At 38.9% G+C, this 23,246-nt stretch overlaps 1 protein-coding gene across 3 annotated transcripts in view; it reads left to right on the top strand.

The window, feature by feature from the left end:
- PARP4 (poly(ADP-ribose) polymerase family member 4) overlaps positions 1-23,246 on the top strand; it is a 114,952-nt gene that overhangs the window by 88,224 nt on the left and 3,482 nt on the right. For 2 of the 3 annotated variants that reach the window (XM_078449539.2, XM_078449559.2), the window contains 3 exons: positions 2,842-3,846; positions 6,406-6,505; positions 21,576-21,708. In XM_078449539.2, the coding sequence (XP_078305665.2) occupies positions 2,842-3,846; positions 6,406-6,505; positions 21,576-21,708 (1,238 nt within the window). The remainder of the gene's footprint in view (positions 1-2,841; positions 3,847-6,405; positions 6,506-21,575; positions 21,709-23,246) is intronic. The other variant, XM_078449598.2, reaches the window with a different exon arrangement.

The raw sequence follows: 23,246 nt of genomic DNA, 5'->3' as shown, positions 1-23,246 counted from the left end.
GGGTAACAGATCTTGGCTAGCCAAAACAACTTTGAAAAGGAAGAAAATGCTGGAGGCCTTACACTATCTGATTTCAAGACTACTATTTTATAAGGCTACAGTAATTAGGAGAGTGTGATATTGGTGTAAAATAGACATCTGTACCATGGGAACATCACTGGAACATGTAACGGTTGGAACAGAGTAGAGAGTCTAGAAATATATCCACATATATAAGGTCAATTGATTTTCTATGAAGGTGTCAAGGTAATTCAATGGGAAAGGGTGATTTTTCCAACAAATGTTTCTGGAACAACTGGATAGCCATATATGAGACAAAAATGAACCTCTGCCCTCAGCTCACACTGTGTGCAAAAATTGATTGGATTGCAGACTTGAATGTAACAACTGAACAGTGCTAGAATATCTAGAAGAAAAAGAAAGAAAAAATGTTAGTGAATTTGGGTTGGACAAAGGCTTCTTAATTTTTTTAGGGTTTTTTGTTTGTTTGCTTGTTTGCTTTGAGAGAGAGGGAGCATGACCAGGGTGGGGGCAGATAGAGAGGGAGAGAGACAGTCCCAAGCAGGCTCCATGCCGTCAGCACAGAGCCTGATGCAGGGCTTGATCCCACGAACTGTGAGATTACGACCTGAGTCAAAACCAAGAGTCAGACACTTAGCCAACTGAGCCACCCAGGCACCCCAAGTTTTCTTAAATTAAAAAAAATCTGTAAAAAATTGGTGAATTGGACTTCACTAGAATCAAAACTTTTGCTCTTTGGGTTGCCTGGGTGACTCTATCAGTTGAATGTCTAACTCTTGATTTCTGTCCAGGTCATGATCCCAGGGTTATGGGATCAAGCCCCACATTGGGGTCTGTGCTGAGCGTGTAGCCTGCTTAAGATTCTCTCTCTCTCTCTCTCCCTCTCTCTCTCTCTCTCTCTCTCTCTCTCTCTATCTCTCCCTCTGCCTCTCTCCCTGGCTCGCATACACACACACACTCTCTCTCAAGTAAATAAAAAACAAAACACAAAAACCACACAAACTTTTACTCTTCAGAAGACCCCCTTTAAGCAAATGAAAGGGGAAACCACACAGACAGTGAGAAAGTATTTGTAAAACATACCTGGCAAAGACTTATCTAAAATATAGAAAGAAATCTTAAAATTCAATAAGAAAATCCAATAAAATAATGAACGGATTTGAACAGACACTTCACCAGAGAAGGTATACAGATGGCAAACAAGCATGTGAAAAGATGCTGTACATCAGAATATGCAAGTTGGAACCACAGGGAAATACCTTTACATACCACCAGCATGGCCTAAAAGGGACTGACAGTACTAGATGTGATGAGGATGTGGAACAACCGTAACTCCCACGCACTGCTGGTGGGAGTACAAAATTGCACAACCATTGTGAAAATTCTTTGGGAAAGGACTACTCTTTTTTAAAAATAGCTCTTTTAAAAGACAGATACCATATGGTTTCACTCTTATGTGGATCCTGAGAAACTTAACAGAAACCCATGGGGGAGGGGAAGAAAAAAAAAAAAAAAAGAGGTTAGAGTGGGAGAGAGCCAAAGCATAAGAGACTCTTAAAAACTGAGAACAAACTGAGGGTAGATGGGGGGTGGGAGAGAGGGCAGGGTGGGGATGGGTATTGAGGAGGGCACCTTTTGGGATGAGCACTGGGTGTTGTATGGAAACCAATTTGACAATAAATTTCATATATTAAAAAAAATAAATAATAAGTAAATAAATAAATAAATAAAAATAAAAATAGCTCTTTTACATTGGTAAAATAACAAGCTAATTATTTTTTTTAAGATTTTATTTTTAAGTAATCTCCAAACCCAATATGGGGCTCGAATTTACATCCCCGAGATCAAAAGGCACATGCTTGGGGTGCCTGAGTGGCTCAGTCAGTTAAGGTCCAGCTCTTGTCTTCAGCTCAGATCATGAGCTCACAGTTCATGGGTTCAATCCCCGCATAGGACTCTGTGCTGACAGTGCAGAGCCTGCTTGTGATTCTCTTCTCTTCTCTCTCTCTCTCTCTCTCCCTCCCTCTCTCTCTCTCTCTCTCTCCCCCCTTTCTTCCTCCCTCTCTCCCTCCCCTGCTCATGCACACACACTCTCTCTCTCTCCCTGTCTCCCTCTCTCTCTCAAAATAAATAAATACACTTAAAAAAAAAAAAAAAAAGAGGCACATGCTCTACACCTGAGCCAGCCAGGTGCTGCCAGGCTAATTATTTCCAAAATATCTCAAACTTGTAATTCATATAAAACTAGATTTTATTTACATGCAACTTTTTAGGAATGACTCTTTAACATTCAAATAATAGTAGTAACATAGCATCCTTAATTCCCTTTTGTTTTCCATGTTATTCAAAGTCTAGTGTAAAAATATATTCATTTAGTTACTTTAAAGCTTTCGAAATTTCTGTCAGTTTTCTCAGTTTCCTAATATTGCTGTAAAGCAGTATAAAAGACTAGAATAATTTATTTCAAATTATCAGCTTATTTTAGGGCTAATTTACACATTATGATACTGCTATTATAAAATCTTGTACAAGACACTTCTTTGGTCCTCAGTTTCCTCTTGTATAAAATGAGGGATATTGAAATTCCAAGATGCTAAGAACAAAGAGAAACTAAGATATTTGATGTATTTATTGTTGCTGTTCTCTCCAGATCTCAGACTCTGTATCTACAAAACAAGGGCATTGTACTTAAATTATCTTGAATATCTCCTCTTTTCAATGCTCTGGGATAAGCAGCTGCTTGTCTGCTTGGAAGTCAACTACTAGGAAGTATGTTTGTTTTATTCTGTGTTTTCCCTTACATTTTTCTCTTTCGGGCAGCCTCTTGCAGCATTCTCTGCACGGAATGAAGAGCTGCGACATCATTTGACTAACAGAAAACTTGGATCACCTGAGCTGGAAGTTTTTGAAGATTTTGAAAAGGGTTGCTTCAGTTCCCCACTATCAGAAAAATCTTTAACACTCAATTTCGCATGGGAAGATGTGGAAATGCCATTGGATCTAAGTCAGATGGATTCATTTAAGCAAACAGGAACTGAACCATTATGTAGAAGTGACCCTTTCCTAAAACAGGGTGCTTGCAGTATTTCTGCTGCCCAGAGGTTAGCCTGTTTGGAAGTCGAGCCCGTAATTGGTTCTCGTCTCCACTGTCCTTCCCACTTACATCGTTCAAAGGTTTGTCTTGCTTCTCCTGCTAGTTCTGAACAGCCTGGTCCATCTGAGAATGACCAAGACCTTCAAACTGACAGTTGTAGTGATTCTTCCCTTGAGTCATCTACCGCTTTCAGACTGTCTGTCCTACCTTTGAGCTCCTTTGCTTGTGTTCCTTATTCAGGTGACTCATGTAACTTTGGACAGGTTGATCTACCTTACAGTTATCAAGGTCATAAGACTGACAATTGTGCTAGCAATTCTCTTGAGTTGGACTCTCCCCCACAGCCGAATACTTTTTTCTCTCCTCCTAGAGTTCCTTCCTCTGGTCTATCCAGAGAGTTTGACTTTCATTACCCTTCTGGTTCTCCTCTTTATTTTCAAAATTCCTCAGTTCATTCGAGCACTGCTTACAAGCCACAGATAGATCTGTTTGCTAACACAGAATTGGAGGCTTCTTCAGCAAATGTTTGTGCCATAATTTCATCATCTACTTCAAGTAATGGGCATTTTTCTGAAACAAAAAATGTTGAAACAGCAAGATTTCAGAAACGTCGTTTAGCAAAATCTGTTCTAACAGGAAGTGCCTTTACTGCAAGCTTTCAGGCACAAAAAGATGAACAAAGCTGGATGAATTTTGTGCCTTGGACCAAACTCTTCAGTCTACAAACTGAGGTATTAGTCTTATTTCTCCTTAAGTCTGTGGTTAATTAGCTTCATAGTTTAGAGCAGAGCTATTCAAAGTACCTGGTCGTTTATCAGTACAATAGTGAGGTAAGTGACTTGTGGCAGAATGTAAATCAATACACTGCTTCTTCCATTGAGAAAAATTTTCCAAAAAAAAGTCAACAATAAATACAGTGTGCTTGATAATGGTATTTATCTATCTAGTTTTAACTGTTAGGCTAGAATATCATGCAAGTGAATGTTAATATTCCTCAGTTGAAAGTTAATCATCCCTGAATGGGTCATGGGGTAAGTAAGACCTTGATTTCCTAGGTTCTAGAACAGGTGAATTGCAATTATGTAAATTTCCCACTTTGACGTAGAGGACGAGAGCTGTAAGTATACTCTAATTGTTTTCACATATGGTCTTAGGAATATCACTCAACATGTAAGACTGTGTTAGAGCTTATCATTCCATTTGTGAAGCTAAGAAACACTAAGTAAACTTAGTTCCTGCGCTGGTACTAAGACCCAGCCTCATATCTGTAATTATTTGTTTTAATGTAAAGTAGTTTAGTAAAGTGGAAACGCAACTTGATTTAGTGTAAGACTAAATTTGAGCCGTGGTTAGTACTTTCTGATTTGAGGCAAGTCAGATAACCTTTCTGAGTCTCAGTTTCTTCATCCATATACTGGGAATAATAATAGTGTCTGCCTCATAGAGCAGTTTTGAGGTTTAAACATGATCATAACAGCTGTCCAGCTTTTTTTTTTTTTTTTACCTGGAAGAGTGTCCATGAAAGCAGTGTAGGAAGCAGTACAGCAGATGCTGCTGTCTCTGGGCCCTGGAGCCAGACTAGTAGAGCTTACATGGTGCCTCTGCTGCTTGTTAGTTGTCTGACTGTGGACAAGTTGCTTAACCTCTCTGTACCTCAGTGATCTCATCTGCAAGGTGGGTATAGTAATAGTCTCTCCATAGGAAGTGGCTAAAAAGATTGTTTTTCTTAAATCTAAGCACCTAGGACTAGTTTAATACTAGTTGGCACATACCACTGCTGTTGTTTTTCAAATTATTGCCATAGAGTCTGTGTACCTGCCTATGACCTCATCCACCTTTCTGCTTTCTGTATTAGCTCCTCTGGGATCTGAAGTTGATATACTTTGAGGTCAAGATCCCCATGTTCAGGCTTACGACCACCTCGTAATATGTAATAAACATCAGCCTTAAAAGTAGAGACTTAGGGATGTTTGGGTGGCTCAGTTGGTTAAGCGTCTGACTTCAGCTGAGTTCATGATCTCATGGCTCATGAGTTCGAGCCCTGCGTCAGGCTCTGTGCTGACAGCTCAGAGCCTAGAGCCTGTTTTAGATTTTGTGTCACCCTCTCTCTCTGCCCCTTCCCTGCTCATGGTCTATCTGGCTCTCTCAAAAATGAATAAACATTAAAAAAATTTTTTTTCAAGTAGAGACTTAGCTGGGGTGGGCAGGGGACAGTAAGGTCATTTTATTTTCTTTTATTTATTTATTTATTTAATATATGAAATTTACTGTCAAATTGGTTTCCATACAACACCCAGTGCTCATCCCAAAAGGTGCCCTCCTCAATAAGTAAGGTCATTTTAAAGAGCATATTCACCGTAACAATTTTATATTTAGTAAAAATTTGTCATTTTCATATTTTGGACTTCATAAAGGCACATTTTTAATATTGAACAAAAGGAATAATGCTACTTAAAAGTTTGAGAAACATTGGTTCAAAGCATTACTAGAAGAAAAAATTCATAACACCGTTTTTTGGTTTTTTTTGTTTGTTTTTTTTTTAATTTTTTTTTTCAACGTTTTTAATTTATTTTTGGGACAGAGAGAGACAGAGCATGAACGGGGGAAGGGGCAGAGAGAGAGGGAGGCACAGAATCGGAAACAGGCTCCAGGCTCTGAGCCATCAGCCCAGAGCCTGACGCGGGGCTCGAACTCAGGGACCGCAAGATCGTGACCTGGCTGAAGTCGAACGCTTAACCGACTGCGCCACCCAGGCGCCCCGCATAACACCGTTTTTTAAAATGCCTACACATGAGCCTCTTTCCAGACTCTTTATAAGTGCCATCTGATACATACTGTCCATATGGTGTTTTTGAGATTCCTAACAATACTATGTCACTAGTGTATGAAGAACTTTGACTTAAACTTTTTTTTTTCATTTTTTAATATTTTATTTATTGTTGAGAGACAAAGACAGACAGAGCAGGGAAGGGGCAGAGAGAGAGGGAGACACAGAATCCAAAGCAGTCTCCCTTCTTGGAGCTGTCAGCACAGGGCTCAACCCCATGAACTGTGAGATTATGACCTGAGCCAAAGTCAGTCGCTTAACTGACTGAGCCACCCAGGCACCCCTGAAGAACTTTGATTTTAAAAATAATAAAAATGATAACAAAAATTTTTTATAATACAAATTTTAGAAATGTCTTAATAAACTGAATTTAAATAATTGGAAACATTATTTATTACATAAATTCTTATGTATGTGATTAAATTTCAACAATGTGGCTTAAATTTGCTTTTTTATTTCATAGGATGGCTTCTGGAAACTTACATCAGAACTGGGATTTATTTTAAACCTTAATACAAATATTTTAAACAGCTTTCTTGAACAAAAAGGCATTAGATCTCTAGGTAAGTCACCATTTTTCTATTAATTAAATGGCATGCTCTTAACTGTTGTAAATTTTGTTGTAAACTAGTATACTAATATGATAATTATGTAAGTTACATATGAGTGGAATTATATTTGTTAACCATCAAATGAAACAAGAGGACCAGTTTCTAGTCATATCTTTACCACTAATTAGGGTATTACCTGTGTAAGTTAATTAGCATAAGTAACAATAACTTCTGTTTTAAAAAATCCAAACTTTCAGTAGCTTAACACAAAGATTATTTTCTTGCACATATCACAGTCAAATAGTAGTCAGCAGGAAAATTCCACTCCAAGTTTTCATTTACAGACCCAGGCTCCTTCCATATTGTGGCTCTACCATTATCAAAAATGTCTTTAAAATTACTCTAGTGAAAAGGAAAGAAGAAAATACTGCTCTGGCATCACCTACCTGGTAGATAGTAAGAGAAAGACAAACTGGGGCAGGAACTAGTCACAGAGCCCCTCCCAGATACAAGAGGGCTGGGAAATACACTTTAGCTTGGTGTCCAGGAAGAGAAAACAGCTTTGATAAGTGTCTAGTCAGTCTTTGCCAGAGCAAGTTCAATCTCTGTGGACCTGTTTCTTGTCATGATAATGAAGGGGATGGTTAAGCAAGTGGTTTGAAGGTCAAATGCTAGTCTTAGGTTAAGACATTTTTTTAAATAAAAACACATTATTAAACAGTAGTCAGTATTCATTGAACAGCAGTGTCTAACTACCCTGCCATCCCCTCAAAAAAGTCAGGGTTTTCATACTCCAGGCTTATTCCAGAGTTAGCAGGTCTTTGTTTGTTTGACTTGCACTACACCAAAAAGGAAAGGTGAAAATTTGCATGAGGAGAATTCTACTTCCTGGAATGATAAAGGAGCTTGAATCTGACTAAATCTCTCACCAGTAAGATTTAGTAAGCTCATTGGGACCTCATCAAAGTAAAATCAGATAAAGGGTTAGTATCCAAAATCTACAAAGAACTTATCAAACTCAACACCCAAAAAACAAATAATCCAGTGAAGAAATGGGCAAAAGAGGTGAATAGACACTTCTCCAAAGAAGACATCCAGATGGCAAACCAACACATGAAAAAATGCTCAACATCACTCATCATCAGGGAAATACAAATCGAAACCACAATGAGATACCACCTCACCCTTCTCAGAATGGCTAACATGGACAACTCAGGCAACAACATATATTGGCGAGGATGCAGAGAAAGAGGATCTCTTTTGCATTGTTGGTGGCAATGCAAGCTGGTGCAGCCACTCTGGAAAACAGTATGGAGGTTCCTCAAAAAACTAAAAATAGAACTACCCTACAACCTAGCAATTGCACTACTAGGCATTTATCCACAGGATACAGGTGTGCTGTTTCGAAGGGACACATGCACCCCCATGTTTATAGCAGCACTATCAACAATAGCCAAAGTATGGAAAGAGCCCAAATGTCCATCGATGGATGAATGGATAAAGAAGATGTGGTATATATATACAATGGAGTATTACCCGGCAATCAAAAAGAATGAAATCTTGTCATTTGCAACTACGTGGAAGGAACTGGAGGGTATTATACTAAGTGAAATTAGTCAGTCAGAGAAAGACAAAAATCATATGACTTCACTCATATGAGGACTTTAAGAGACAAAACAGATGAACGTAAGGGAAGGGAAACAAAAATAATATAAAAACAGGGAGGGGGACAAAACAGAAGAGACTCATAAATATAGAGAACAAACTGAGGGTTATTGGAGGGGTTGTGGGAGAGGGGATGGGCTAAAAGGGTAAGGGGCATTAAGGAATCTACTCCTGAAATCATTGCTTCACTATATGCTAATTTGGATGTAAATTTTAAAAAAATAAAAAATAAAGTTAAAAAACATTTTAAAAAAAACAAAGATTTAAAAAAATCTTAAAAAAATATTTAGTAAGCTCAGATAAAGTATTTTAAAACCACTCTTTTAAGGCCTGGAATGCAATAAAAAAAAAAACAGGCAGAAACTAGAAGGATCAAAATCCCTGAAAAAAGGAAGAAAATGAGGTGAGTTCTACATTTACCCAACTATTCACCCAAAGGTACTTCTCAGTTCATGAGGCACATGAGAGGTTAGAACTGAAATGGAAAGTCTTAATGGGATAATGACATAGGAGTCAGAATTCAAGGCTGCCAGAGTGGCTGGAAAATAAGAGTGAAACTCCTAAAAAGGAAGGAGCCACAGAGCCCAGAGCTCTGAAATCTGCATACAGATTCCCTCAGATTGTTGGCTCTCCCCTAACCTGTACATACACGTGACTTCAAGGAATCCAGAAAAAAAGCAACAGCTGGAGAGAAAAAGAGCAGAGATTCCAGCTGCTGCCAGGTGTTGGGGAGACAGAGTTTGGTGTTTGAATTATACCAAATTAGAATTGACAAACATCTTGGGGTGCCTGCGTGGCTCAGTCGGTTAAGCATCCCACTTTGGCTCAGGTCATGATCTTGTGGTTCCTGAGTTCAAGCCTTGTGTTGGGCTCTGTGCTGACAGCTCAGAGCCTGGAGCCTGCTTTGGATTCTGTGTCTCCCTCTCTCTGCCCCTCCCCGACTCACGTGTGTGCGCTCTCTCTCAAAAATAAATAAGCATTAAAAAAAAATTTTAACAACAAAAAAATAACTTGTAAACATCTCAAGTTTTCTACTAAAACCCAAAAAGGGTAAAAAGGACCATAAATCAGGGAAAAAACAAAATTGGCCCCTTAACAAAGCCTAAAACAAAGCTTTCACAGGATACACCAGAACATAACTCAACACTCTTTTGAATAAGATAACATACTTCAGGGGCTCCACAACCTTCAATGTACAGTATAGAATGAAAATTTAATAACATACAAAGAAGCAGGAAAATATGACTTATAATCTAGGGGGAAATAGCCTATTGATGATGACCTCCAGGTGCCCCAGATGTTGGAATTAGCAGATAAGGATTTTAAAACTGCTATTATAAATACAGTAAAGGTTTACCAGAAAATAATGGGTGAACAAATGGGAGAATCTCAGCAAATAGATGGACACTCTAAGAATCAAATGAAAATTCTAGAACTGGAAAATAAAATTATCTTCAATGGAAAGGTCATTGGATGGGCTTAACTGCAGAATGAACAAAACAGAAAAAAGTATCAGGTAACTTAAATTATAATAATATAATGTGGTAATAAAAATTATCCAAACTGAAGCATAGAAAAAAAAATAGAACGAGGTAAAGAAGAGAATCCAGGACATGTGAAATGGTATCAAAAGGTTTTACACTTGTGTAATTGGGGTCTCAGAAGGAATGAAAGTAGATAGAAAAATGTTTGAATAAATAATAACTGAATTTTTTCTAAAATTGTTGAAAGACAGGGCGCCTGGGTGGCGCAGTCAGTTAAGCGTCCGACTTCAGCTCAGGTCACGATCTCGCGGTCTGTGAGTTCGAGCCCCACGTCGGGCTCTGGGCTGATGGCTCAGAGCCTGGAGCCTGCTTCCGATTCTGTGTTTCCCTCTCTCTCTGCCCCTCCCCCGTTCATGCTCTGTCTCTCTCTGTCTCAAAAATAAATAAACGTTAAAAAAAAAATTTTTTTTTAATAAAATAAATAAAATAAAATTGTTGAAAGACATCAACTTATAGATCCAAGAAATTCAGTATAACTTCAGGCAGAATAAATACAATTAGAATTGCATTTGAGTAGACCAGAATCAAACTGCTGAAAACCACAGATAAATCTTAAAGCAGACAGGAAAAAAGACACATTGGAGTCCAGAGAATATCGATAAGAATTTTATATTACTTCACATCAGAAATAATGGAAGCTACAAGAAAATGGAACTGTATCTTTACATTTATTCATTTTTTGAGATAGAGAGAGACAGGGTGCAAGTGGGGAAAGGGCAGAGAGAGACACACACACACACAGAATCTAAAGCAGGCTCCAGGCTCTGAGTTGTCAGCACAGAGCCTGATGTGGGGCTTGAACTCATGGACCACGAGATCATGACCTGAGCCAAAGTCAGACGCTTAACCGACTGAGCCACCCAGGTGCCCCAGAAAATGGAATTATATCTTTAAAGTGCTAAAAGAAAAACACCTATAGACTAAGAACTCTATATCCAGCAGAAAAGATCCTTTAAAAATAAAGGAAACTTTGTTTCCATAATCATAAAGACAGAGAACAAACTGGCAGTTGCTAGAGGGAAAAGAGTTGGGGGAGGGCAGATGGGCAAAATGGGTGAAGAGAATTAAGAGGTACAAACTACTAGTTATACGTAAATAGTGATGGAGATGAAAGTACAACATAGGGGGCGCCTGGCTGACTCAGTCAGTTAAGCATCCATCTCTTGATTTTGGCTTAGGTCAGGATCTCACGGTTCCTAAGATGGAGTGCTGCATCACAGAGCCTGCTTGAGGTTCTCTCTCTCCCTCTCTCTCTCTGCCCCTCCCCTGCTTGTGCACTTTCTCTCTCTCTCTCTCTCTCTCTCTCTCTCTCTCTCTCTCTCTCTCTCTTTCTCTCTCTCTCTCTCTCTCAAAATAAGTAGACATTAAAAAAAAAAAGAAAAGTACAGCATATGGAATATAGTCAATAACACTGTAATAACAGTGTATAATGACAGATGGTAACTACATCTGAATGATTGTCAGTGTAGTATAATGTGTACAATTATTGAGTCACTGTTATTCACCTGAAACTAACATAACATTGTATGTCAACTATACGTCAGTTAAAAGAAAAGAACACTAAGCACAAGGAAATACAATGTATGCATGTATATGTATGTATTCATATTAACAAACAAAAAGCCTGAAAAAAAAGGAAAAAAATGAAATTAAGGAAATAAGGAAATTAACAAAAGACAAACAAAAGCTGATTCAGGGTCAAAGAATAGAAGATCAAAATACAAAAATCAATTTTAATTCCATTATTCCATTTGCTAGCCACAAATCATGGGAAAATGCAATTAAAAAAATTTTTCTAATGTTTATTTATTTTTGAGAAAGAGACAGAGACAGAGCATGAGCAGGGGAGGAGCAAAGAGAGAGGGAGATACAGAATTTGAAGCAGGCTCCAGGCTCCGAGCTGTTAGCACAGAGCCTGATGCGGGGCTCAAACCCATGTGAACTGCAAGATCATGACCTGACCCAAAGTTGGATGCTTAACCAACTGAGCCACCCAAGTTCTCCAGAAAAGCAATTTTAAAATACTGTTTATAGTGGTATTAAAAATATCAAATACCTAACAATAAATTTTTTAAAAGATATGCAAGATTTCTCAAATGAAAACTACAAAACATTATTGAAAGGATTCTTAAAAGATCTAACTAAGTGGAAAAAAATTTCTCTCAAAACAAGAAGATGTCAGTTCTCCCCAAAGTGATCTATATATTCAATGCTGTGAATAACCATGCCTACAAATTTGATAATCTAGATAAAATGGTCTTATTCCTTGAAAGGCAGTATCTGCCAAAGTCACTCAAGAAGAAATGGAAAATAGGAATAGACCTGTATCTATAAAATAAATTGAATCAATAATTAATAACCTTCCAAAACAGAAAGCACCAGGCCCAGATGAGTTCACTGGTGAATTCTACCAACATTTAAGGAACTAATTATACCAAGTCTTTATGGTGTCTTTCAAACTATAGAAGCAGAGGGAATAATTCCTAATTTATTCTGTTCATTCTAATTCATTCTAAGGGCAGCATTACGCTAATGCCAAAACTAGACAAAGACATTACTAGAGAAGAAAACTACAAACCAATATCTCTCAGGAACATAGATGCAAAAATCCTCAATAAAATATTAGCAAGTTGAATCCAAAAAAGTGTAAAAAGAACAATATACATGACCAAGTGGGATTTATCACAAGTACACATGGCTGGTTCAACATTAGAAAATCTATCAATGTGATCCATTACATCAACAAACTAAAAACAAAAAAATTACATGATTATACCAGTAGATTCAGAAAAAGCATTTGAGAAGATCCAAATCATGCTATAAAATCTCAGTAAACAAAGTATTGAAAGAGCCCAAATGTCCATCAACTGATGAATGGATAAAGAAGATGTGGTATACATGTACAATGGAATATTACTTGGAAATCAGAAAGAATAAAATCTTACCATTTGCAACAATGCAGATGCAACTAGAGTGTGTGTTATGCTAAGCAAAATAAGTCAGAGAAACACAAATATTGTATGATTTCACTCATATGTGGAATTTAAGATACAAAACAGATGAACTTAGAGGAAGGGAAGCAAAAATAAAATAAAAACAGAGAGGGAGGCAAACCATAAGAGACTCTTTTTTTTTAATTTTTTTTTAACGTTTATTTATTTTTGAGACAGAGAGAGACAGAGCATGAATGGGGGAGGGGCAGAGAGAGAGGGAGACACAGAATCGGAAGCAGGCTCCAGGCTCTGAGCCATCAGCCCAGAGCCTGACGCGGGGCTCGAACTCAGGGACCGGGAGATCGTGACCTGAGCCGAAGTCAGACGCTCAACCGACTGAGCCACCCAGGCGCCCCATAAGAGACTCTTAAATACAAAAAACAAACAGGGTTGCTGGTGGGGTATTGTGGGGAGATGGGCAAAATGGGAGGTGAGCATTAACGAGGGCACTGGGTGTTATATGTAAGTGATGAATCATTAAATTCTATCCCTGAAATCATTATTACACTATGTGTTAACTAAAACGTGGATCTAAATAAAAATAAATTAAATAAATAAATAGATAAAATCTCAGTAAATGAATGGAGGAGACAGATGGTAACTACATCTGAATGATTGTGAGTGTAGTATAATGTACTACATTATGATATACCTTTCCTATGGGTTTTCTCTATACTAATTTTTATATCTCCATATTACTCATGTTATTTTTCTGTATGTGTGTTTTTCAGCCTTTTTTCCTCTGGTATAGTTGCGAGATGTTTGATTTTTTTCTCTGATTTGGCTTTATATCTCTCTACCAATCTTTCCCTTTTATCCTCTTCTTTGTTTCTCTTTTATCTTTCCTTCCCCCTCTTAATTTATTTTCTAAGTGACTCTGATAATACTATTTAGGCATTTTATAATTTTATTATTTATGATGTTTTTAATAGAGATACATGTTGCTTGTTATTAATGTCATTTAAAAATTAGTCTATTTTTATATGTAATGCTTAAGATTTTATTATTATTTTTTTTTTTTAACGTTTTATTTTTGAGACACAGAGAGACACAGCATGAACGGGGGAGGGGCAGAGAGAGAGGGAGACACAGAATCGGAAGCAGGCTCCAGGCTCCGAGCCATCAGCCCAGAGCCCGACGCGGGGCTCAAACTCGCGGACCGCGAGATCGTGACCTGAGCTGAAGTCGGACGCTTAACCGACTGAGCCACCCAGGCGCCCCAAGATTTTATATGTAATGCTTAAAAAAAAGAACACACTAAATTAAACAGTCCCCATATTTTCTTTTGTCTCTGCTGATTTTCTTTATGAGATAATGGATTGGTTTTGTTGTTTTATTTTAAAATTTTATTTAATTCTTTTTCCTGTATTAAGAAAATGAGGTCTGGCAAAATCAACAGCAGAGTGCACACAACAAACACTTACCTACTGAAGTGCCAGGCCTTGGGCAGTGTATGACCCTTTTTAGTATAGTAGTACTCTCAGCTGCAAGACATGCTTTTCAGACACGCAAAAGACAGAAACTTAGCCAACATGACAAGATGGAACAATTCTCCCCAAAAGAAGAGTCAAGAAGAATTCACAGCCAAAGACTTGCTCAGAACAGATATAAACAATATATCTGAACAAGAATTTAAAACAACAGTCATAAGACTAATACCTGGACTTGAAAAAAGCATAAAGCATAGAAGATACCAGAGAAAGCCTTGCTGCAGAGATCAAGGACCCAAGAACTAGTCAGGATGAATTTAAAAACGCTATAGCTGAGATGCAAAATAAACTAGATACAGTGACAGCAAGGATTGAAGAAGCAGAGGAGAGAATAGATGAAATAGAAGATAAATTTGTGGAAAATAATGAAGCTGGAAAAAAGAGGGAAAGGAAATTGCTAGATCACGAGGGGAGAATTAGAGAACTGAGTCCATGAAATGAAACAATATCCATATCATAGGAGTTCAAGAAGAAGGAGAGAGAAAAGGGGGAACAAGGTTTATTTGAACAAATTACAGCTGAGAACTGCCCTAATCTGGGGAAGGAAACAGGCATCTAAGTCCAACAGGCACAGAGAACTCCCTTCAAAATCAACAATAGCAGGTCAACACCATGACATATCATAGTGAAACTTGCAAAATACAAAGATAAAGAGAAAATTCTGAAAGCAGCTAGAGATACAAGGTCCTTAACCTACAAGAGTATACATATAAGGTTAGTAGCAGACCTGTCCACTGAACCTTGGCAGGCCAGAAGGGAGTGGCAGGAAATATTCAATATGCTGAATAGGAAAAATATGCAGCCAAGAAGCCTTTATCCAGCAAGCCTGTCATTCAGAATAGAAGGAAAGATAAAGGCTTTCCCAGACAAACAAAAACTGAAGGATTTCATGACCACTAAACCAGCCCTGCAAGAAATTCTAAGGGAGACTGTCTGAGTGGAAACCAGCAACGACTATAAAGGACCAGAAAACATCACCAGAAACATGCAATCTACAGATAACGCAATGGCACTAAATTCATATCTTTCAGTAATCACTCTGAATGTAAATGGACTAAATGCCACAAACAAAAGACAAAGGAGTCAGAATGGATAAAAAACAAGATACATCTATATGCTGCCTACAAGAGACTCATTTTAGACGTGAGGAAACCTACAGATTGAAAATGAGGGGATGGAGAATCATCTATCATGCTTCTGGAGGGCAAAAGAAAGCTAGAGTGGCCATGCTTATATCGGACAAACTAGATTTGAAAACAGAGATGAAGAAGAGCATTATATTATAATTAAGGGCTCTATCCATCAAGAAGAGCTAACAATTGTAGGGGCACCTGGGTGGCTCAGTTGGTTAAGCATCCAACTTCCTTTGGCTCAGGTCATGATCTCATGGCTCGTGGTTTCGAGCCCCATGTTGGGTTCTGTGCTGACAGCTCAGAGCCTGGAGCCTGCTTCGGATTCTGTGTCCCCCTCTCTCTGCCCCTGTCCCACTCATGCGCTCTCTCTCTCTCTCTCTCTCTCTCTCTCTCTCAAAAACAAATAAACTCCAAAAAAAAAATTTTTTTTAAAGAAGAGCTAACAATTGTAAATATTTATGCCCCTGACTTGGAATAACCCAGATATATAAATCAATTAATCACAAACATAAACCCATTGATAATAATACCATTATTGTAGGAGACTTTAATACTCCACTTACAACAATGGACAGATCATCTAGACAGAAAATCAACATGGTAACAAAGCCTCTGAATGACATACTGGACCAGATGGACTTAACAGATATATTCAGAACATTTCCTCCTAAAGCAACAGAATACACATTCTTCTAAAGTGCACATGGAACATTCTCCAGAATAGATCACGGTCTGTGAGTTCAAGCCCCGCATTGGGCTCTCTGCTGATAACTCAGAGCCTGGAGCCTGCTTCTGATTCTGTGTCTTCCTCTCTCTCTGCCCCTCCCCAACTTGTGCTCTGTCTCTCTCAAAAATAAACATTAAAAAAATTTTCCTGGGCCAGATGGCTTCCCAGGGGATATCTACCAGACATTTAAAGAAGAGTTAATACCTGTTCTCCTCAAACTGTTCCAAAAAATAGAAATGGAAGGGAAGCTTCCAAACTCATTCTATGAAGTCAGCATTACCTTGATTCCAAAGCAGATGAAGACCCAACAAAAAAGGAGAACTACAGGTCAATATCCCTGTTAAACCTGGATGCAAAAATTCTCAACAAGATACTAGCAAGTTGAATCCAACAGTATATCAAAATAACCTTCCACCATGATGTAGTGGAATTTATTCCCGGGCTGTAGGGCTGGTCCAATATTTGCAAATCAATCAACGTGATGCACCACATTAATAAAAGAAAGGATAAGAAACATAATCCTTTCAATAGTTGCAGAAAAAGCATTTGACAAAATACACCATCCTTTATTAATAAAAACCCTCAAGAAAGTAGGGACAGAAGGAACATGTCTTTACATCATAAAAGGCACATATGAATGGCCCACAGCTAATATCATCCTCAGTGGGGAAAACCTGAGGGCTTTCCCCCTAGGGTCAGGAAAATGAAGCGATGTCCACTCTCACGCCTGTTGTTCAATATAGTGTTGGAAGTCCTAGCCTCAGCAATCAGTCAACAAAAAGAAATAAAAGGCATACAAATTGGCAGACGACATGATACTACATGGAAAACCCTAAAGACTCCACTAAAAAACTGCTAGAGCTGATACGTGAATTCAGCAATATCATAGGATATAAAATCAATGTGCAGAAATAGGTTGCATTTCTATACATCAATAATGAGGCAGCATAAAAAGATATCAAGGAATCAATCCCATTTACAATTGCACCAAAAACCATAAGATACCTAGGAATAAACCTAATCAAAGAGGTAAATGATCTGTATGCTGAAAACTATAGAAAGCTTATGAAAAACATCAAAGAAGATTGCACTTCAAGCTGCATTACAAAGCTGTAATCATCAAGACATTATGGTACTGGCATAAAAACAGACACTCCGATCAGTAGAACAGAATAGAAAACCGAGAAATGGACCCACAAACATAGGGCCAACTAATCTTTGATAAAGCAGGAAAAAATATCCAATGGAATAAAGACAGTCTCTTCAGCAAGTGATACTGGGAAAACTGAACAGCAACATGCAGAAGAATGAAACTGGAACATTTTCTTACACCATACACAAAAATAAACTCAAAATGGATGAAAGACCTAAATGTAAGACAGGAAGCCATCAAAATCCTCGAGGAGAAAGCAGGTAAAAACCTCTTTGGTCTGGGCCGCAGCAACTTCTTACTCAACACGTCTCCAGAGGCAAGGGAAACAAAAGCAAAAGTGAGCTATTGGGACCTCATTAAAATAAAAAGCTTCTGCACAGGGGCGCCTGGGTGGCTCAGTCGGTTAAGTGTCCGACTTCAGCTCAGGTCACGATCTCGCGGTCCGTGAGTTCGAGCCCCGCGTCGGGCTCTGGGCTGATGGCTCAGAGCCTGGAGCCTGCTTCCGATTCTGTGTCTCCCTCTCTCTCTGCCCCTCCCCCGTTCATGCTCTGTCTCTCTCTGTCTCAAAAATAAATAAAACGTTAAAAAAAATTTTTTTTTTTAAATAAAAAAAAAAAAGCTTCTGCACAGCGAAGGAAACAATCAGCAAAACTATAAGGCAACTGGCGGAATGGGAGAAGATATTTGCAATCGACATATCAGATTAAGGGTTAGTATTCAAAATCTATAAAGAACCTATCAAACTCAAAACACCCCCAAAACAAATAATCCAGTGAAGAAATGGGCAAAAGAGGTGAATAGACACTTCTCCAAAGAAGACATCCAGATGGCAAACCAACACATGAAAAAATGCTCAACATCACTCATCATCAGGGAAATACAAATCAAAACCACAATGAGATACCACCTCACCCCTCTCAGAATGGCTAACATTAACAACTCTGGCAACAACAGATGTTGGCGAGGATGTGGAGAAAGAGGATCTCTTTTGCACTGCTGGTGGGAATGCAAAGTGGTGCAGCCACTCTGGAAAACAGGATGGAGGTTCCTCAAAAAATTAAAAATAGAACTACCCTATGACCCAGCATTCGCACTACTAGGTATTTATCCAGGGGATACAGGTATGCTGTTTAGAAGGAACACATGCACCCCAGTGTTTATAGCAGCACTATCAGCAATAGCCAAAGTATGAAAAGAACCCAAATGTCCATTGACGGATGAATGGATAAAGAAGATGTGGTATGTATACAATGGAGTATTACTTGGGAATCAAAAAGAATGAAATCTTGCCATTTGCAACTAGGTGGATGGAACTAGAGGGTATTACGCTAAGCAAAATTAGTCAGAGAAAGACAAATATCATATGACTTCACTCATATGAGGACTTTAAGAGACAAAACAGATGAACATAAGGAAAGGGAAGCAAAACTAATATAAAAACGAGGGGGACAAAACATAAGAGACTCTTAAGTATAGAGAACAGAGGGTTACTGGAAGGATTGTGGGAGTGGGGATGGGCTAAATGGGCAAGGGGCATTACGGAATCTACTTCTGAAATCATTGTTGCACTATATGATAACTATCTTGAATGTAAATCAAAAAAATAAATTAAGAAAAAAATTGAAGACAAAAAGAAATGGAAAAGCATTCCATTCTCATGGATTGGAAGAACAAATATTGTTAAAATGTCAATACTACCCAAAGCAATCTACACATTCAGTGCAATCCCAATCAAAATTGCACAGGCATTCTCCTCAAAGCTAGAACAAACAATCCTAAAATTTTTATGGAACCACAAAAGACCCTGAATAACCAAAGTTATGTTGAAAAAGAAAACCAAAGCGGGAAGCATAACAATTCTGGGCTTTAAGCTGTATTATAAAGCTGTAATTATCAAGATAGTATTGTACTGGCACAAAAACAGATACATAGAACACTGGAATAGAATAGAGAACCCAGAAATGGACCAACAAATATATGGCCAACTAATCTTTGACAAAGCAGGAAAGAGTACCCAATGGAAAAGAGACAGTCTCTCCAGCAAATGGTGCTGGGAAAATGGGACAGTGACATGTAGAGGAATGAAACTGGAACGCTTTCTTACACCATACACAGAAATAAACTCAAAATGGATGAAAGACTTAAGTGTGAGACAGGAAACCATCAAAATCCTACAGGAGAAAACAGGCAGCACATCTTTGACCTTGGGTACAGCAATTTCCTACTTGATATGTCTCTGGAAGCAAGGGAAATAAAAGCAAAGATGAACTATTGGGACCTCATCAAAATAAAAACCTAATGCACAGCGACGGAAACAATCAACAAAACTAACAACAGAATGGGAGAAGGCAACCAACAGAACGGGAGAAGATATTTGCAAATGACATATTGGATAAAGGGTTAGTGTCCAAAATTATAAAGAACTTACCAAACTCAGCACCCAGAAAACAAATAATCCAGTGAAGAAATGGGCAGAAGACATGAAGAGACACTTTTTCAAAGAAGACATCCAGATGGCTAACAGACACATGAAAAGATGTTCAACATCACTCATCATCGGGGAAATACAAATCAAAACCACAATGAGATACCACCTCACACCTGTCAGAATGCCTAAAATTTAACAACCCAAGAAACAATAGATGTGGGTAAGGATGCAGAGAAAGGGGAACCCTTTTGCACTGTTGTTGGGAATGCAAACTGGTGCAGCCCCTCTGGAAAACAGTATGGAGGTTCCTCTAAAAATTCAAAATAGGGGAGCCTGAGTAGCTCAGTCAGTTAAACGTCTGACTTCAGCTCAGGTCACGATCTCAGGGTTCGATCCCCACATCTGGCTCTGTGCTGACAGCTCAGAGCCTGGAGCCTGCTTTGGATTCTGTGTCTCCCTCTCTCTGCCCCTCCCCTGCTCACTCTTCTTCTCTTTCAAAAATAAACAGGGACTGGGTGGCTCAGTTGGTTAAGCAGCTGACTTTGGCTCAGGTCATGATCTCATGGTTCATGAGTTTGAGCCCCGCATCGGGCTTTGTGCTGACAGCTCAGAACCTGGAGCCTGCTTCGGATTCTGTGTCTCCCTCTCTCTCTGCCCCTCCCCCACTCATGCTCTGTCTCTGTCTCTCTCTCTGTGTCAAAAATAAATAAACATTAAAAAAAAAAGTTTAGTTTCATGAAATGTGAGATTGAAAAAATAACAATACTTGAAGTCTAATTTTTGTATCAAGTGATTTCAAATACATGATTTGCATTTAGAAAATTAAAATGGGTTCTTATTTTCTGGCTCACTATATAAAAACATTCATTTTCAATTGTATTTTATAATTTTTTTTTCAACGTTTTTTATTTATTTTTGGGACAGAGAGAGACAGAGCATGAACGGGGGAGGGGCAGAGAGAGAGGGAGACACAGAATCGGAAACAGGCTCCAGGCTCCGAGCCATCAGCCCAGAGCCCCACGCGGGGCTCGAACTCACGGACCGCGAGATCGTGACCTGGCTGAAGTCGGACGCTTAGCCGACTGCGCCACCCAGGCGCCCCTTCAATTGTATTTTATAGTAAAATTTCTTGGTTTGGGTAAATAACACTCGTTACCTGTAATAGTGTTAAAATAATCAGAATAATTTGGATGATCTAAAAAATGTTTATTTTACATTTCCTGAAGCGGTACTCTCTACCCTCAAGAGTCCAGAGAACTACAAAGTAAGAGGACTGGGCTGCAAGCTTTTATAGAAAGAGGCAAGTGGGAAGAAGGAAGGAAGAAGTACTCGGCTTATATTGATTGGCTAGGGTTGCCTTTCTGGCCTTATTCAGAAAAGTCAAGGAACAGGGTAGTGAGTATCGCATCCAGGTTGGCTTGGTGTTGGGGGATTGGCTGACTGGATATACCTTTTTTGTTTCTGATCAAGGGGAGTTTTTACAGGGACATAAAAGCTTTGGTTCACTGTCATGACACCCCGGGCAGTAGTGGCTCCATCTTAGGCCTAGAAATTTATTTCAGTGGTACTAATCACTAGAAATAATGTGATATACCGACTTAGCCAGCCATATCAATTGTTCATCTGTTGTATATTTAGTTTACTCCTCTGAGGTATTTGTAGCAGGAGCCTAAGAACTGAATTTCTTTCACCAACTTCATGCATCTCTGGTTATTAAAGATGGCAAAGGATTGGAGCTGTGGCTATAACTGCTTCCTAACAATGGTCAGGGTGCTATGGTGCTTGTTTCATTCATCCTCTTTTGTTACTTACATAGCAGGCTAATTTATGATCTGCTAATGTACTACAGTTTATGGTTTGCTAATGTATCATTTCATAGCGCTTTCATAAATGGGCACGGTTTGAGATGCAGAATTTACAACAGATACAAAAGAGTTTTCCACTTTCAGGTATAAAAGGAAGCGAGCGTCTCCTGGACCTGATCGCCACATTTCTGGTACTGCAGTTTCTTCGTACCAAGTTGGAACAAAAGGGAATAGTCTTCAAATCACTGATGAAGTTGGATGATGCTTCCATTTCCAGGTGACTTTAATTATCGCATTAAGTAACTCATTTATATTTCTAACCATTTCTTGACTAAATTTTACAAGAAGCTACATGGAATTGTAAGAACAAAGAGAATTTATTCACAGGGAGTATCTTGCCTGCACTATTCTGTCATTGGCAGGGCAGACACAGTGTTTTTGCCTCTTGGGTTCCAGGAAAAACCAGGGCTCAGAGAGTTGAGTGTAGCTTATACTGGAGCTCAGATCTATGGCTCCTGGTTTAGTGTTCTTTTCACTATGGTATATTGATTAAATGTGCTTTTGGAAAATCTGCAAAATGATTGTTAGGACCAGTCCTGTTCCCAAAAGTTGCAGGCCTGGCACAAGAATATAGATGGAAACCCACATACCATCTGTATAAGTATTTAAAAATTATAAATGAAACTAGCAAACTGTCAAATAAAATATGTTTTAAAGTCCTGCCTTGGTAAATACAACTTCATGAAGACTGGGTTTAAATTTAGAATTCTGTGACCACTTGGTAGTTTTATGCCATAATGTGACAGAGTGGAGAGAGCCAGTTCTGGGACCCTGGCTTCTAGCCCTTGGGCTGACCTCGGGCACCACAAGAGGCCTTGAGCCTCCATGTGAATACTTTCCTTTCTTCCCAAAACTTCGTCCATACCCCATGCAAATGGTCACCCCGTATGTGTGTGTATATACACAGAATATACATATATGCACATAACACACATACATACATATATAATTTGTTTATGCCTTTTTAGAAAGGCAAGATAAGTGGGAAAACTAGCAAAATTTATAAAAATACTATCTATAAGGAAAGGGGGAGGAGACACGCTATGTTCTTCCTACTATATCTTGTTTTACCTTTTTGACTTTGAAACTATGTAGATATTTTGCATAATAAAGTCCATGTACCAGGGAAGAGGTATTAAACATGTTAAATTATACCATGGACTGCAATCAGCAGCGTCTGGAGTGTGAGGAAATAAATGGCAAAAGAAAAAAGGCAAGGGGTGGAAGCTGTAAGTTACAGGACACATGCCCCAAAGGCAATGTGAGACCTTGTTTGGATCCTGATTTGAACAAAACCCATATTATTTTAAAAAGAGAGAAAGAGGGGTGCCTGGGTGATGCAGTCAGTTAAGCATCTGACTTCGGCTCAGGTCATGATCTTGCAGTTCCTGAGTTCAAGCCTTGTGTTGGGCTCTGTGCTGCCAGCTCAGACCTGGAGCCTGCTTTAGATTCTGTGTCTCCCTCTCGCTCTGCCCTTCCCCTGCTAGCACTCTGTCTCTCTCTGTCTCTCAAAAATGAATAAATGTTGGGGCGCCTGGGTGGCGCAGTCGGTTAAGCGTCCGACTTCAGCCAGGTCACGATCTCGCGGTCCGTGAGTTCGAGCCCCGCGTCAGGCTCTGGGCTGATGGCTCGGAGCCTGGAGCCTGTTTCCGATTCTGTGTCTCCCTCTCTCTCTCTGCCCCTCCCCCGTTCATGCTCTGTCTCTCTCTGTCCCAAAAATAAATAAAAAACGTTGAAAAAAAAAAAAAAAAAAAA

The sequence above is a fragment of the Panthera onca genome, chromosome A1 (assembly GCF_046562875.1).
Source record: "Panthera onca isolate mPanOnc1 chromosome A1, mPanOnc1 haplotype 2, whole genome shotgun sequence".
Taxonomy (NCBI): Eukaryota; Metazoa; Chordata; class Mammalia; order Carnivora; family Felidae; genus Panthera; species Panthera onca.
This window is presented reverse-complemented; position numbering and strand designations above follow the sequence as displayed.